Source organism: Rhopalosiphum padi, chromosome 1, assembly GCF_020882245.1.
Source record: "Rhopalosiphum padi isolate XX-2018 chromosome 1, ASM2088224v1, whole genome shotgun sequence".
NCBI classification, from domain to species: Eukaryota; Metazoa; Arthropoda; class Insecta; order Hemiptera; family Aphididae; genus Rhopalosiphum; species Rhopalosiphum padi.
The window spans coordinates 53,373,580-53,392,756 of record NC_083597.1 but is presented as its reverse complement, the minus strand read 5'-3'; the positions used below and the strand labels follow the sequence as shown (position 1 = coordinate 53,392,756).

The 19,177-nt window shown below is 28.8% G+C and overlaps 1 protein-coding gene across 1 annotated transcript in view; it reads right to left on the bottom strand.

The window, feature by feature from the left end:
- Window positions 1–1,112: 1,112 nt before the first annotated feature.
- The window catches only part of LOC132919973 (uncharacterized), a 29,640-nt gene continuing 11,575 nt past the window's right edge, over window positions 1,113–19,177 (bottom strand). The window contains exons 2-7 of the mRNA XM_060981946.1: window positions 14,354–14,471; window positions 3,742–3,852; window positions 3,539–3,676; window positions 3,378–3,475; window positions 2,965–3,130; window positions 1,113–2,167 (exon numbers count right to left, since the gene is read on the bottom strand). Of these exons, the coding sequence (XP_060837929.1) occupies window positions 2,037–2,167; window positions 2,965–3,130; window positions 3,378–3,475; window positions 3,539–3,676; window positions 3,742–3,852; window positions 14,354–14,471 (762 nt within the window). The 3' untranslated portion in view covers window positions 1,113–2,036. The remainder of the gene's footprint in view (window positions 2,168–2,964; window positions 3,131–3,377; window positions 3,476–3,538; window positions 3,677–3,741; window positions 3,853–14,353; window positions 14,472–19,177) is intronic.

Genomic DNA, 19,177 nt, shown 5'->3' with positions numbered 1-19,177 from the left:
TTTTAGACCAAATTCACTAAATTAATATTTAGTCATGCTACCAATTACGATGTACTATATGTTTATATACCAGATATTTAGTGACTAGAAATAATTTAAATTTAAAATATTTTAATTATAATTTATATTTCATAATAACTTATATTCTTAAAATATCTAATAAATTGTCTTAATAAATTTCGAAATAAATTAGGATTTGAGTAACCTATCTGTCAACCAGTATATAAATATATCTACTAACTTTCTGGTTTCTCATTTTTTACTTCTTGTAAGTACTATAACTACTAAGTACTTACTTAAATTTAATATCATAAATTTAGTAAAAAAAAAAAGTTTTATAAACTTTATTTACTCTTTAAAAAGTTTAAATAAACATGGGTATTATTAGTTTTAAGTAAGTATTTTTTTTTATACCATCAGTATAAAATAATTGTATACCATATGTTTTTAATACCTTGTATAATACAATTTTGTACCGCTATATAATATAAACTCACATCTCTAAAAATGTATCTATGAAGAAAAATATAATAAGATCGTTTACAAGAAATAACAAAAAAGTTATCAATTTATCATTATAGAAATACTGAATACAAATTACTCTTGAACTATAACATAACATTTTAAAAACATTTTCGAGATGACGAAACAACAATAAAAATACCAGTAAACTCAACCAACTAAAATGTAAAAAGAATTAATTTAATATGTAGTGAAAAAAATATGATATTCCTACTATTTATATATCAAAGTAGAAAAAAAATAAAAATTTGTTAACGATTTCCTAGTTTGAAAAACAATCATAATATTATTATTATTATATCTAGGAAGGTAAACAAGTCATTTTTATTATTTTCATTCTTTATTTTTTTTGTACACTATTTACGTGTTAATCTAATCAAGTTTTTGCATTAAACCTTGTTTTTTGGTTAACATTGACAGCCTTTCCTATATTCTGGCGTGCTTTGACAATGCTAAATATGTCTTATTATATGTCTCATCGATACTTTTGTACATGAACTATTTCGCAATTTAAAATATATCTGACATTAGTTCCTTTTTATTGACACTCAAACTCTTATAGTAAGTATAATAAATTTTAGCCAAATATATTTATGGTGATCTGAAGAATGATTTATTTAAAATAAATGAAAATGTACAACTCACCAATATTTCTTAAAATATTAGAATAAATATCAATTATAATACTCATGACATGGAAAAAATATTGTATACAATTATAATTATTGGAAAATATTATTAATTACATGTGAATAAATTGCCGAATTCCGACAAATTTAACGTAGTATATCTGTGTATGGCAAACTCACTATGTTTTAAAACACAAATAAACAATTTTTTTTAAATAGTAATAATAAAAAAGTCTGGAGATCCTTATAATTGTTCTAACTTGGATGAATCAGCCCGTTTATGTTCATGTCAATTTTCTAAAATTGGCCTAAAAAATGTATTTTAATACCATTCAGATTATTAGTATTACAAACTAAACATTTAAAATTATTTTATAGACCTAAAAATGTATAGGTACATAGACTTCAATAAATATACAACGATGATGCATAAATAAAAATTGTACAAAATAAAGTAATAATTGTAAAATAAAAAAAAATCTTTAGTACTAAGTTCAAACAGATATAACATAATATTAGTTTAAAAAATATATGTATCATAATTATAATTTTTATTTAATATTATTATTATTTATTTTTTTTTTTTTTGAGCAACTTAGGTGGAGTTCTGTCAAGTATAATAATATATGAGCTTATAGAAACGTATTTATAAATTAGTTATAAGTTATTGTTTTAGGATCACACATATTTTGAGTATTTATAAAAAAATCGCATTAAAATGTACGATCATAAAACAATAGTATTTATAATGTCCAGCCAATTGTACACAGGAAGTATATAATATTAAAACTATACATCTTCGGTTTTTAGCGAATGTATATAATATATTGGCTGGACAAACAAATTAACATTTTAAACTGACTGGTCCAGTTTATAACATTTTGCCTAGTAATTGTAGTGACCAGCGTATTGTGGTTGTTGTTGTTGTTGCTGCTGTCCGTGGTAGTAGGGTCCCGATGGATACGTATTTGGTGTCGGGTATCCAGCGTAAGCATATTGCTGTTTTTGTGGATAAACTGTAAATGAAAAATAATTATCATCCATTGGTATTTAATTCATACAACACGGTACAATAACACGATTATTAATAGTTGTGTCATAAAAAAAATAAATTAATAACCCAATGTTCACGAGTGCTTAATATTGACTAAAAATACTATAGAGGTCGGTCAAGTTTCGTGACGCAACGTGTTTGAAAAAGTTTGGTTAAATTTTTTGCCCAAGGTCAATGTGTACACGATTCATCTAATTTCATTATTATTTTCATGCTACACTATTTTCCTATTAAATACTTATACTTTGAGTTATGAACTATAAGTCCTAAAGGTTTTCTATTAGTTCAGCAGCGCCCTTGACATTTAAAAAAATAATCGTATATATTGTTATACTTCCTTCAGATATGTGTCACTGAACATATTTTATTCTATAGTGAGAGATATAAGATATCTGCCAAATTCAGTGCTGGACATTCGATTAATAAAATATTTGAAAAAATCATAATATATATATTATAGTCATTATAATCAGTTGTTTAATTTTATACGATATCAATACGTGATCGTATAAAAATATATACAACAAAAACACACGGAAAATCATATTGCCATATTAAATTGTTTTAATGTTAGTACAATATTATTTCACTGTGATACAAAGCATAAAATGGTGCATTTATATTACTATATATAATGTCTTCGTTCACGTTAACAAAAAACATTTTACGATTTAATGTCTTTCGGAGAATAAATGCCCAACAGCAATAAATTAGCACCGTCAGTAGCACTTGTTAAGTATATATATATATTATACTAACCAGGCATTAAGTATTGCATGTTGAGAGCCTCTTCTCTTTCGCGTTCGCCTCGTAGACAGATTGCAGCGCCGGAAAATAATATAGCAGACACCAAAGAAAATGCAACGCCAGTCCACGCCATGAAGAACGACCAATCATAAGATATACGAGTGTTGTCCTTAAGTATCTGCACAAACATGACAACAAAAATTAATAAAGTATAAGAAGGGTATAAATAATATGTATACAATAAATTCGTTAGCATGGATAATTGTTGTAGAACCACATAAGTATATGATACACAACCCAAATATTTCCTTAAATATTCGAAAGTTCCAATAATTAGAATTTAAATACAATCATTATTTAATGAAAAATTGTGGGTTGTGAGGGGCAGTAATCGTGTTGGAAAATCAGTTATTTAGTGTACTTACACTATTCCACTGCTGGTAAAACTCTTCTCCTACTACACGTTCCTTTTCGTAGTATTCCACCCCGTGCCAGAATCCCATAGCGCCAGCACTAAGTAGACCTGCAATGAAATCATAAGTCATTTATACATTTTATAAATTTTATTATTTTCAATATAACTCACATGCCAATAATACTAAAATTGCAGTGGCCGTAATATTTCCGGGCGATCGTCTCCAGCAACCCGCAACTCCGGTCCAAAAAGCGATGAACATCACGAAAAAGCTTACTATGAACAACGCAATTGTTGATCTGCCCATGTCTAAATGGAAATAAGTGGATTAATTTTAAGACTGTAAGAGACGACTATAATTTATTCAAACTTACGCAATCTGGTCATGGCGTCTTCAGAAAACTCATGTGTCTGATTTTCTGGATCCAAGAAGAAATAGTCGACATTCATACAATGTGTTTCTACAGGACTCAAATAGGTTTCAACTGAAAACAAATTAATAATTTTAATCAATTATAATCGTAAATCGTAAGTATATTGTTATTATTAATAGATTGTTATTCTATCTACAAACGAAAACAATTTCGTTTTCATATTGAAACACTATTCTTCTTCGATTATTTTTTTTTTTAATTTCCAATGCATTTTATTTAACAAAAAAAATTAATTGATTAATAAAGTAGTTTCTCATTCCATTTATTATCCATATCATTCATACATCAAGAACACAATTTTTCTTTCTTCGGTTTTGTTATGATATTTATGTTTAGAATCTAACCTTCCTTTCCAATATGGGTTAAAGTCGAAAGTAAGTTAATTATTATATTTCAACAATATTCATTAAATAAGTACTGGTTTTTCATTGTTCTCGATAGATATTGAAATAATAGTAATATTATACTCTTATACTCGTATATTAATAATTATAGTAAGTACCTATTCTAAGAATAAAATGATTTTTTTTATACATATACACTAACTACCCAGTAATTCAATAAATGTTTTACTATTTTACTATATAATAATTAGTAATTCGTATTGATAGATTTTGCCATTTTAATATCTTGGAATATTTAAGTATAATTTATTTTTATAAATATTGAAGAAGTAGAGGACTCGTCACTTATTGGAAAACAAAAAAAATACCGGCAATAAACTGAATTATTAAATAATAAATATACACTGGTATACAATGACATTTTCAAAGAAACAAAAAATAATAATTCAACGGAATGAATGATTATTATATTATTAATATCAAAGTATTGTAAATTTAGATCTATAAATTTACTTAATAGAATCTTAAAAACAGTAAGAATCATCAATATTTGATGATCTACCACTTAAAAAATTAAATGGAATTAATAATAGAATTTATCACTTCCTAATAGTTCATATGACATTGAAAAAAATAATAATAGCGAGTCGATTTTTCTGCAATATTTAAACAGTGCCAAATATATTTAGAATATCGTTCTCAACTAGTATATAAATATTGTAATGCATTGGTTTGAATATTTATATATACTGAGCAAGGTTACTAACACAATGTAAAAATTTAAATAATTTAATAATTTTTGTGCATTACTATATTATAATATATTATTAAATATTTGTCTTATTTCATATTATCTCAATTTTGGGTTAATCAAAATAAGAATTTAGCTCTTAGGTAGATAATACTTATAGATAATTATTTAAATTTAAAAGTATTCATATTGCATGATCAACATGAAAAACACTCAACTGAAAAGCCTATCAAATTTATGAAGATGACTAAACCAAAATGTTTAAATTGAATCAATCCAATAATAGATAGTTAATATGTTATAATAGATATTTGATTGCAAACATTCTCATTGAAAAAAATATTGTATCTATTCAACGATACGTTTTCGTTGCGATAATTATACGTAAGAATGACGCGTGACGTTAAAAATGAACGTAATGAATCTAATGGAAAACAATAGAAACAGATTTTTTTTCGATAGTGATAAGATAAGAGTTAGAAATATATAGTGAGGTTCAGAATCACGTCATATTTTTATTTGCAATTAAATCAAGAGAAACTCTAGTCGGTATCTACGATAATTGATTATTATTTCAAAAAAAATAAATAATAAGCGGCGGTGGCGGCAGCAGTAGAAAATTTTTTAGATGGTAAATATATCGTCATCTGTCCTATCTGTACCTATTATAAACGTCAAGTCTAGATAATTAGAATATGAAAACGAATTTACCGCATTCGCTGCGTCGCGTGATTTCATCAGAGCGTTTGGTATTGGAAATATATACCAGGTTAACAAAAATAATGTAACGTCTGCGTGTTTCGATTTTAGTTTTTAATACGAATAGGCCTTAGCCGCCAATAGGTAGAATTAACAATAATTTGCTATTTTTTTTTTTTTTTTTTAGATCGTTGTTGGTTCGCACGAGGGAATAAAAATTGCGGAACAACGTCAAAACTCGCGGTTAACTCCTGACAAGAAACTGGTTTGAGAATCTCCATCACGCGTCCAAACAATATTATAATATATGCAATCATTCGAAATCCAAACTCTGACGATTGGATAATAATATTATTATCGTTGAACCACGATTCAGTGACCACCGCGATGATCATACACGCGTTACATATTATATAGGTGGAAACCGGAGATTTCGAACTAGCTTGATTTGTCGTTTATACACTGCGGACGTTCTGATATACCTATAGCATAACATATTATTACATAATGTTACAATATGAGTTGGACGATAATTGTACGCGGTTTTCTCTCTCGGAGGACTTACAATGCCGGGTATTCCTTTGACATACTTGTTAATTACAATGTATTATTCTCGCCACTATCTCTGCGGCATTGTATAGTCCGTTTCGCAAATGTGCCATGTGTTCACGCTGTTTTACCGTGCGGTCCGAACCGCATCGAATATTGGACCAGTTCCTACGAGGATATTGTTAGGTACCTTCTCTTATAATATAGTTTAGTTTCAATTCGTCAAATGTTACGTTGTCACTTCGATAGAGGTTTGATTATCGATCGCGTGGCTCCGTATTAGTTGTGTTTATATTTTTTGATCAACCCCCGCACGAGTATATAATTATTATTATTTAGTCATCGTTAGTTCTATTTCGGATAACATAATATAATTATTAATTGGTCGTTCTTCGTATTTATCGGTAAGTGAAAAATATAGTATATTTTTCAGACAATTTCTTCTACAAACTAATTCATACATATAAATAAAATCTTGTTCTGAACAAGTCGAACAATATTTGATGAAAAAATGTAGTTTTTCAGACAAAAACCTTGACCTACCACAATTTAAAATAATATTTAAAATATAACTTTAAATTGTACACTTATATTATAATCATATAGGTAATATATTATACATGTGCATAATATAGTACACACGTAATGTATAAAACTTATATAATTAAATGTACCTATATATACTCTATAGGATAATATATTATTATTTTGGTGAGATTATCATTTAAATAATTAATTTCTCATTGTTCGTTTTTATTAAGTGCGTGGGTTAATCCTTTTAATATTTGAAAATACAAGTAAAATTATTTAATTGACAAACTTGTTAATTTATTTTTGAATTATTCGGACGGTCGAACCTACACTGAATACTATGTGCATGATAATACTTTCATTGTTTTTTTTTCGTTACTAACACAAAGTAAAATCTATTAGTATGTTGTTTTTTTTCTATTATTATAATCGTTATTTGTTATAGTTATATTATTATAATTATTAACGTTTTCCCAGATACTTTGAGAAAAAACAAAACCGTTATTAGTGCAAATTTAAACAGACAAATAGTGTGAAACCGTGGAATCTCACACTGCAGCACTACCTATGCACAACCACTTTCTATCGGCCACTAAAATAAAAAGAGAAATATTGCATTCGTAGACGATTGGAGGAAAAAAAATACCTCCGTAGTAATAACGATTCCCTCATGGCTTTTTCTTTCGTCCTTTTCTCTTGAGGTATACCTTTATAAGCGCACACGATGTGCTACTAAACGTGACCTTGGTTGACGTCCTACAGAAGCAATTATGGGGCACAGATGGAACCGGTTACCGGTGAGCCCCTCACGCACGCGCATGGAATGTGGGCAAGTCTCTGAGAACCGGTACAGGCAGCTGATGCTGAATGCGGACACTCCTAAGATTATATATATATACCATATACAAGCCCCGGGATGTCGGCAGGCTCCGTGCTAAAATGATCGTGATGGCCATTAGGTGTTCGCGTCAATATCATAGTATAACTTGAACTATTTGAACTATCCTTTTCTGAGAGTTCTACCCAGAAATTTTACTCTCTAAACCAGCGAGATGCAAACATCATCATGCATTATTGTTACTCTGGTATCATTGTTGTTGTTGTTATTGCCATACATTTAATAAGCTTTATCAGTATAGTAATAACTTCTATATAAAAACGAAAATGTCTAATTTTTTTGAAATTTACCAAAGTTTTTGGTTGGTAAACAAATAACCGAACTTAAAGATTTTAAAATTACGAAGAACGCGTTATGTATTAGATATACCTTACTCCCTACCACACGTACTATAGATATATGTAAATAATATTGTTATTATTATTTTATAAAATAAAATATATATCTACTGGCAAAGATAATTATTATAAATCATTATTCGTTATGTCAAACAAATCGTACACAATAAGATTATTATCTAATAATAATATATAATAAGTATGATACAATTTACACAAGAATAATAAAAAATTTACAGTGGAAAACATAATATGATACGCAGATGTAATAGTTATTATCTGCACACTTCCGTTCGATAAAATAACTTAACAATAAATTTAATTATATATGAAAGCTTCTAATATTACCATTGTCATTGATTATATAGAATAGACTACTCTACAATCAATGCTGTTACATTGAAAAATAAGAAAACGTTCGTAGAACGTAGATATGAATGTCCAAGATGTGAATTTAATATTATAAGTTTATATTCAAACGGTATTTTAAAAAAAAATACGTATAATATCAAATTATTTATACATTAAAAAAAAAAAAATTATCTTATTTTCGTAATCCTAATCCTATATAAATAAATCGGGATATTATGCAGTCGTGCAGTTAGTTTAATCGGTAAGTACATATAGTTAATATTTAATATAACGATTTTTTAATGTAAATTTACGAAGCAGTTTAACAGAGATGAGTAACATAATTTATTTAGCTGGCACAGTCTAGTTATATAATAAATTATTACTTAAAAACTTTACTACGTGTTGAATAATTTACAACTGAACTATATCAAAAATGTTCGATGTGTACAAGTTGTATATACTACAAAACAAAACTTTAGCTACCTATTTACGATGTACTAATAGGTTCAAAATCGTTAGATATAAATAGATAAAAAACATTTTTTAATAGAACATGTAATAAACTGAAAATTTATCGGAGACAACAGAATCCTTAAATATAAATTTGTATACACAAATGACATAGTTTTATCTAAATTGTTCCTGTTCTCATTGATTAATATTATATATTCATGTTGAACAGGAAGAAATTCAGATCCAAACACGTTAGTGGCATTAAAAAACAGGTATATAATAATATGCCGAAATATGTATAAACATGTATACTGTAACCTGTTCCAACGGTAAAATGTAAACTCATCATGATAGAATCACTTATTATTTAATATTTAGTTGTTTTTTAAGTAAGTAACACGAGAATATAATATGTTTAACGATTTCAAAATAATTTGGTACAATATCTGTAATCTTAATTTGATAACCCGTTATAATTGAAAAATGTTCGTACAGGTATTAAAATAAAATAAAATATTGTCTTCTTTATATACTGTACGATTGATTACACGATTACTATAAAACAATTATAGTGAATCGACGACTAATGAAAAATTATTTTTTGAATTCATAAATGTTTTAATTATCTGTATTATATAATACATACTGCATATAGAATAAAATGCTGAATAATATGTTTAAAGATTTTCAATTTTTTTTTTCCACTGAATCAATAGCCGTTTAGTTTTAGTTAAAATTAGTTTCAATCATTATTAACACAATAGGCAAAATATTGAGAGAAAAATTTGTTTCGTCAAAAATAAAAATAAAATCATTATTTATCTATCACAAAATATAAGCCAAAATTTAAGCCAGAAAATCACGATGCTATATAATATTATCAACATTCGCGCCGATAGCAATTTCCACTCTTTTCAAAAACCGCAAACGTCAAGACCAAAACTAAATGGTACCTCGACTAATCGAAGATTCAAGCAAAACCGGTCGAATGAGGTTATACATCACCACAGTGTTATTATTTTATTCGTACAGTTTTCTTCCGCTTGTAAACTGTGATTAGTGAGTGTATAATGAATACTGTACGATTACAATGTAATGTAAATCGGTAAAACGTATAGGAAACAAAATATGAGAAAGCTATTTAATAGTCATTGTCAACATACTTAATAAATAATTTAAAAAAATTATTTATGACATTTTTGATTTTGACCAAAGCGAATCTTACATTCACAACCTTTAAATGATTGTATATAAGTACGACATTACGAGAATCTATTTTAAAAGATGATGAATAAACAAAACATTCTCATAAGTATACCAGCTAAATGGCCATTATTTATTGGTAAAAAAAAATAAAAATAAACAATTTTTATAAACCCTCTCCTCCAATTTTAATCATTAAAATAAAAATTAAGTTTTTGTTTAATTTAGTAAACATAGCTCCCCCTTCCACACGTGCTATCAAAGGGCCAAACTATTGCTAAAAAAGTAGCTTTAGTAACCTTTATTGAAAAACTTAATATTATCTAAAATAATGTCAGAAAATAATTTCTGGTTAATCTATTATTTTCCAAAATAATTAGTAAAATACTCATTAATTATTCATTTATTTAGAAAAATTGATTTCTTAAAATTATTCAAATATACTTGAAATTTTTACAATCGATTTATTATACGATAAATGTAATCTACATTTATGTAATTACGCAACTATACGAGTATTTATGATAAAATACAATTGTATTAATCGTATTTTTATTCAATTCAGACTTTATCCTTTTGTGGCACGTGGAAGCGGTGAACTGTCGCCCCAAAAATCAAAATGTAACCAGTTACTTCCTTATAGTAATGTAAAAGTTCAAAAAAATAAGGACCCCTAATATATTATATGGTAATAATTTATCATTCAATGATGGCAAAGACTACATATACATCATTAAGTGGTCCGCAGTCAGATGCAACTAAAATTTCGAAACAATTAAATCACAAACAATATTAGAATATTATTTAGATGATTTAATTTAATTTTAATGTCTATCCATATAAGGTATAACCAATATAGCTACCGGGTTAGCCAAAAATATAATAATATCGTAATCAGTGATCACAACTGCCTTTTTTTTTTTTTTTGCAACGCATATATTTTGATTTATTGCTTTCACATATCGAGTTAACTAGCTGATGATTGGTGTAAGGATTGCCGATTTAGCTAATCTACACGGAAGGCAAAGTCTGTCGTTTTCTACTCGGTACGTTATAATAGTATCCACCCATTATAATCATAATGTAATATTATAATATTGTGTTATGTGTGCGCGCGCGTCACGCGGGATCGTACGAAAGCGGATGAATCGGTCCATTCTCGAGAAGAGGATTTTTTTTTCTTACGCCTATCATTATAATTATAATGTGTATTATGTTCTGTACATTTTATGTATACTGTACATAATATAATACGCATTAAATAGTAATAATAATATTAGATCCTTGACCGACGACACACACACGCGTATGTAGACAATTCTCAGTGTGCTCTATTGTTGTGTGTAGTTACGTCCGTTTCGGTTCTGTGGGAGAGCGACTTACAGCCCAACAGTGAACTATAATACAACTGTATCATAATGGTAGGTATGTACCTGTGTAGTGTAGTGGCAACACATTTTTTTTATTATTCGTGGACTGCCAGTGACGTAACGACGGCGCGAATACGATTGCGACAATGGTCGGGTTTCTAGTAATAATAATAATAATAATAATAATAATAATAATAATGTACACAGTTTTTCGAACGGAGAAGGAAACACGGCTCACGAGTGTATTATTTTATTATTAAAGACACTCGTGTATATATATATATTATGTAGTATAGCGAATAATAATAATATATATGGTCGCAACCCGCCGCCGCCTCGTGCTCTGTTATAATAACGCACTGCGAGGAGAGAAATCGAAATTACAAAAAAAAAAAGACTTATGTCCGTAATTAATAAACGAAAACTTCTAGCGTGCCGCGTGCAGATTAACTAGACGGTCATGCAAAGTGAATATGTGACAACGTAAATAGAGCATGGACGACCGAAAGACATATTATAATACATCTCAGGTAGGTATCCATAATGATTATAATAAACGTCGTGCGCGCATGTGTATTCATTTATCAGGAACAGTATACAATGGGTGTCAGTGGCGCAACCGCGGGGAGGTGTTCTCCGGATCGCCATCTCTTCCTCTTCGCCATTAAACTATATTTGAGGAGAGTATTCTAATCAAATAATACATTTTATTCGACATCGGTATGAATAATTATCCTGATATTATAAGTAGGTATAGGTAGGTAAAAAATAAAAATATGCATTCTGAACCCACCCCCACCAGTCTTGATTGCACTGCCGTACATACTTAATCAAGGACACCCTCAGAGATTTTAACCAGAAAGCAGGAATCTAACCATAACATATTATAATATAAAATACTATTTTACGTTTCCGTGTTGTATGTATAATTTAATACAATGAGCTTGGTAAAAAAATAAATCGTTTTCATCGTGTATGAGACTGTTCCATCACTAAATATTTTGTTTTTGGAGTTTATAATTTTTAACGTTAAATTATCATTTATTAAATAATTATTATCTTAGTGAAAAAACGGCTTTTATAAAAGTACAAACATCAGTGCAAAATTTTGGGGGATTGAGAGGGGCGAGGGCCATCTGGCTCTATCTGACCCCCACGTGGACGCCCTAGTATTTTTTTACTGTTTATACTTTTACATCGTTCTGTGTATAGTAAACTAGTCCATAGGGTTCAGTGAGAGTGATCTAGAAACTCTTCGAACACACCATAATACAATATTATTATCTAAATTGTAATGATTATCGCATGATTTATCGATTTTTTTTTTTTAAATGTTAATTCTTGGTTTTTGGGGTTCCGTGAACAAAAGTGTTTGAGAACCGCTGCAAAACACATATATAAATAAAATACCGAGTGTAGGAATATCAGAATATTTCGCAACGACTTTATCAGTAATCGCGAGAGTTTCACAACCATTCGAAAATCGGGACATTGAGAAAATTCTAATTAATAATGTTGTATCATGGGTTATCATCAGCACAAGAGATAAACGTGTATATATATAATCATTATAATCATATACATTATACTGTATGATACATCTCAATTTCTCACGCTGCCGCGATCGTACGTTACTATACTATAAATATATCACTATTATATTCATTAACCTCGCTTGTTTACGGATTCAACTACAATGGATCGTTTAAATATGTATTATTATTATTTTTTTTGTGTTTGTTTATTCGCCACGAGACATTGAAAATTCGACGTTTCGTCCAACGGATTCGCGAATCGTATAAAACTCTTGCGTAATGGCTTATGACTAGCGCCTTTATTGTTGTTATTAATCGTAATGCTATAACACGCGTTTAACGGTAAAGTATGATATTATTGTACATATAGCTGTTATGTAGGTGTGATTGAACCCGCGACGAGCAATTTTTATCCGTCTTAAATAATCGATGGATTGATGACGTCAGCTCATTGGGTGTAAAGAACCAAATTTCGACGAATATACGATACATGTATAGTAAATTCATCCCAAGTATGCTCACACTACCATTTTTTTGTTTAACAATGAGTGTGTTAAAATTCTGATTTTTGGAATTTTTAAATGTAATTTTTCAAGGACCCTATTTTCAAGTACAAAAGTAGATTATTATCTAATTTAAGGAGTGCCCTCAGTTGAATACAAATTTAAGACGATTAACAAAATATTATTATACATACTATTGCAACAATCTGCTCGTGCAACAGCGTTTCTTCGTTTGTGCTCTATTGAAATACCGATATAAACAATATACCTACATTTTAAAACAATGATAGAACTCTGCACAGTTTAAATATCGGTCAAATTTAAAGTGCATCACATTTGCAATTATTTTTTTTATTATTAGATGATAATGATGTCTTGACAATTTAAAAATCAATTTTTATTTGACACGCCTTATTACACATTTATATTTGAGTTTAAGCATTTATATATGTTCACACCTATTATGGTATAACCATTTGTATAATATAGTGTATAAACTTAATATGCAAATAATAAAATAATATAATATCAATATTATTTTATACTATTGCACGTTACTGTTTATAGGTAATAATATGAATGGCGGGGAGGTAACAAAACAATAAATCCAAATAACATGGTATCATTCTATTTTACTTTAACCTTCTGCTATTCAACCCAATTCCAATGCAAATACAAAACACAACCATTTCAACGAGACTGTATTTCACAAATAATTTATATTATTTTTTTTCCATCTTTTATAAGTGTTCGTGTGAATGGTTATTTATTTATTTTTTTTTTACCAATAGTCGATTTTTCTGTAACCTGTATTTACCGCGATAATATTATATTATAACAAAAAAAAAAGAAACGTGACTAGTAACCCGATAAACCGATTTGACTGCATCGAATTTTCAAAGTACCCTTATTTATAAGTCGTTATATTATATTGCCTGGTCAAACAATATACAAATGTATTTCGGAAACGCGTGGTTTAATACTTTTCATAATACAATATTATTGTGCCGGAAACGATATTTACCCGCTGGAGGCCTGTCCTTGGGATAGCATATTCTAAAAAGACCCTTCGTCCTTGTAAAATAGAAATATTTGTTCATTTGTTCGAGTACTGAGGTCTGACTACGCTGATTAACGGCATTCTGAAAAAAAAAAATAATAGATACAAATTAAAATACTGTGTTAAGGTTATACGTTTAAAAATTGCACGTGTTCTATTTGTTTGTAACATCATCATCTCAAAATTAACATTTTAAAATATCATAATACACGTTGTAAAATGCAACTTTTCTTAATTGGAAATTATAGTCTATAGTGTGCGTTATTACTGTTGTTCTCCAAGCCATCCATTTCAAAACTACACGGTTCAATTATCGCATTTGTTTTATACACTGGAATTAATACTATATTATGGTATCGGCCGAGTATACATTCAATGCGTGGCCCAGTAGAGTATTACATTTTACAGCACGAGATGTATATATTATTCAAGTATATTCCTTACACCTATTTTATAATCGCATTATATTATAAAAAATACAATAAAATAACTGTATTATCGTGCGCGTTTCCGACGACCTTCGTACATTATATTATATGTACAAATACTGATTCACAATACAGCTTTGATGGGCAGCATTACGTACGTTCTAAATATTCTAAAAAACATTACGTAGAAAGTACTCATTCAAAGACGCTTAAAACGATATTTTATTATCATTTTTATTATTATTATTATTATTGTTAAAAGCGAAATTATAATATTATGTAGGTATAGTGTCCGAGCGGAATACAACAGAACGAGGATACCATTACCTATCAATTAGCTCTATAATAATATAATAATATAGTCGTATGGCGGTCCGCTTGCATTTGATTATTTGCACATTATTTTACCGATTTCTCATTTTCTAGAAATGGTTATCGTACGTAATTAATTTATTATTCGATGAAATCGACCCACTTATCGTTTATTTTTTTTCCTTCTTTTTTACATTTATTGTCATTCGGCTTTGTGTCGCTGTCAAAATAGCTTCGCGTCTTTATTATTCTTTTGACCATATCACGGGTTTCTTTGGATTTTAAAATGTACTCGTATATTCTGTATATTATTTAGAGGGGACCACAATTGTATGGTACAGCGACCTCGACTAGCCACTAGCATATATATATATAATATATTCGAAACTACGCCGAATATTCGATATTTTTTTTTTCCAGTATAGCGCTTCAAATCGCACTACCCGTCGAGACTAATCGAAAAACAACCTACATGTGACATTCAAGCGTCTAGATAACAATACAGTTTAGTAATACAAATAAATTTGTAGAGTTATAAAGTCGACTAAATGAATTGGCCACGTACGAAAGGGGTGTTTTGGGTAACATACGCTCGCCGAAATGTTCGATAGTTTTTTTTAAAAAAAGTTCTATACAGTTTTTAAACATTTTAGGTAATCAGAATAGAGCTAGTAATTTTATGATTTTCATTTTTTATCATACCATATAAAATATAATAATATATTGTATAGTGTTGTTATTTTTTTGATGAACCATAGTACCTATATTATATTGTTTACTGATAAAAAATAGTCATCATTTTCAACATCTAATTTCCAAAAAAATATAAATAACCCCACCCCCCTAAACCGTTCCCCGATTTGGATAGACATTTAACGTATGCTTCGTGCAGCTATAAAATATTTGTAATATATATTAACTATGTTATTACACGTCCTCCTAATTTCCTAAAATAATCTGTGTATGGGTGTAAATTTAAATTCCATATCGAAAAATAATCGCAACTGTTTTAATTTATACATTAATTTAACAGTGTTGTGAAACTATGTTACTCATTTATAATAATAAATATCGATGGCAAATTATTATAAATGTGATTCGATGTCGGTGCTAACATAAAAAAAAACAGTTGAAGTCTGTATTGAAACGAAACGTTAAGTCATCTGCTTACGTAATAAACTTCGACGAACATTTTATTATTATTTTGAACTATAATTATTGTTTATTGTTTTCTAGTATATTATGCAGTATTTAAAATAATACGGTCACTGGTATGGGATCGATTTATCATTAAATAGTTGGTTTCTACGAACTTTGATTTTTTTTATGAAAAAAATTAAAAACGCAAACTGTACACTGTATTTACTCCGAATTCCGATATACTGTATATGTTTTATTACACATATATTAATAGTTTGCTTTTTAAATTATTGAAAGAAACCGTTGTGACTCGATGATTCATGATTATTTATTGGATTTAACATTAATATTATGATCCGTTGTAAAAACTCGGAGCCGTCTATTCGACGTAACGAACTATGCGCTATCTTGTCGAATGAAATATCGATATTTTTCATCACACTCCGAACAATACTACCGAATTCATAATGAACTCATAGCGGTTTACGAACAATTCACGGTGTCAGTGCTTCGACCGTTCCATACAAAACTATGGTACACATAATCTCGACTGCATGTAATCGTATAATAGTTGCGCGAAGAATATTAAATCGGCGAACTCGATAGTGCATATAATAATATAATGTGTTATTATAGTTAACTTATAGGTACCTTAAACTCGAGGTCAAAAACTAATTACATATATAACGTATTGGCGATTCGAAACGAAAGAACCCATGTGACTCCTATAAAACAGCTATATGCCTATAAATATGCTATGTGTATACCTGAATGTAATTCTATAAAATGCTATTTGAATTCGTTTACCAAATGACGATATCCTCTATTGACCGGATGCAACTGATGCGAGGGATAAGTATCGATCGAAACCACGTGGTTCGGGGGCTTATAAAGTATTATAAACACGATGCAACAATCCGTGTCACGTAGTTCAAAAATCTAGGCCCTGCGTGTTGTCGGGTCTATTTAATAGGTGGGTATACCTACGTGTGTAATACGAAAATACTGCGTGCGTATAACGTTTTAACGGTTTTTATAATCTACCAATAATAATATTTTTTTTATTTGCGATAATATTCGTCTTTGTCCGTTGTAAATACATCATTATCTCGAATAGTCATGCTTGCAGTATTCACAGTTTAGTTGAGTTCACGATCGAAAATACAATACCTACTATTACATGTGATGATTAAGAGGGGATGGAGACAAATTGATCAGAATTTTTCTGGCGCTGGCCAATTTTGGCAGACGACGTGTCAACAAAAATTGTCATGTTACATAGGTATTTTACGAAATGATCAATGATAAGATTATAATGTATGTAAGATAAAAAAACGGTAAGCCGGTGGAACAATTTTTGCAGTTTCTAATTTTCTATAGCTAACCAATGACACGAAAACAAATTCTGAGGATTCTTGGGTGTATATTTTATGAATGCATTTATTAATTTCCTAGTTTATTTGGAAGGTTTATCGGAAAATATATCGGCGTAATCAATGTCAGATTTATGTAAGTTCATGAGAAATAATAATTTGGCTGATGTTTATCCATACATTTATAAATTAAAATGCATATAACGTATATGTTTTTGTGTTAACCTCATAGGCATGCGCACGGGGCGAGCCGATCGAGCCCAGTCTCAACCGGACATTTTTTAGAAGCATAGTAAAATTTACGCATACATTGTGTTATAATTTATAATGCATGTTATATAATAATATGTTTTCTTGGAAATCATGAATGTTTTATTTGTCATGATAATATGATAAAATATTTCTAAATGCCCTACACCAGCTCGATTAACAAAAACTATTATATACTTAATAACCGTGGATTTTTACCGTACTAAAATTATTTAGTGTAATACCAGTTGCAAACTGTATCTGCGAACGAGGATTTTCAAAATTGACTGTAGTAAAAAATAAATTGAGGAGTACAATGCACCAAGACCGACCTATTATTAATATTTACTGAACCAGAACTAACATCTAGTGTTGATATTGACAATGTAATTGACGAATTCAGAGCTATGGAAAATAAGATAATTAATTTATAATCTTTCTTTTTTATAATTATTATATAATAAGACAACCATGAATATAATATGTACACATCTTATGTATTACAATGTGTATATTTAATTTTTAAATTTTAACAAGCTTTTTATAAAATTTGTATGTAATGCCTTCCTATTTTTATAAATTATTGGATTTATAATTATTTCATATGGTTTTAAAGAATTTAAAATTTTATTTTTAAATTCAAAAACATATTGACACATACAGACTAAACAAATTAATGTCGTATGTACATTAAGCTTGATTCTATGTACTATGTACTTATAAATATTCAGTTTTGAATTTGCAATAAGAAAAGGTATTTTAAAAAATGTATATATTGGGCATTGGGCACTCTCTAAGTATTAAAGCACTAATTTTATTATTTCAAGCTTGACCAGAAATTTAAATCTGCGCACGACTGAAGTCGTTGACATGCAATAAATACTTAAGTAGAAAGCTCTTAGAATACTCTTAAAAAAGTTAAATCATTTCTTAGATCATCTATGAATGACGGTTGTTAAAATTATTCGACTCTACTAAACATTGAAACACAATTATTGACAACAGCATTATAATTTATGATAAAATAAATAATACTATAGATATTAAAATATCATATTTCCAGAACAAAAACTCTTCGAAAATATTTTATTTAGCTTTTGTATTTATTCACATAGGTACTATTTGATAAAATATAGTGTACTTAAATATGCAATACCATGACTTTGTTATGAAAGGAGCACGAAGAAAATTGTACCCGGGACAGTAATATCCTGAATACGGCAGTGGGTGGGCTGCTGAGTAATATAAGAGGTACACGAAGTAGGCGTGGTAAAGGCCAACTAGCT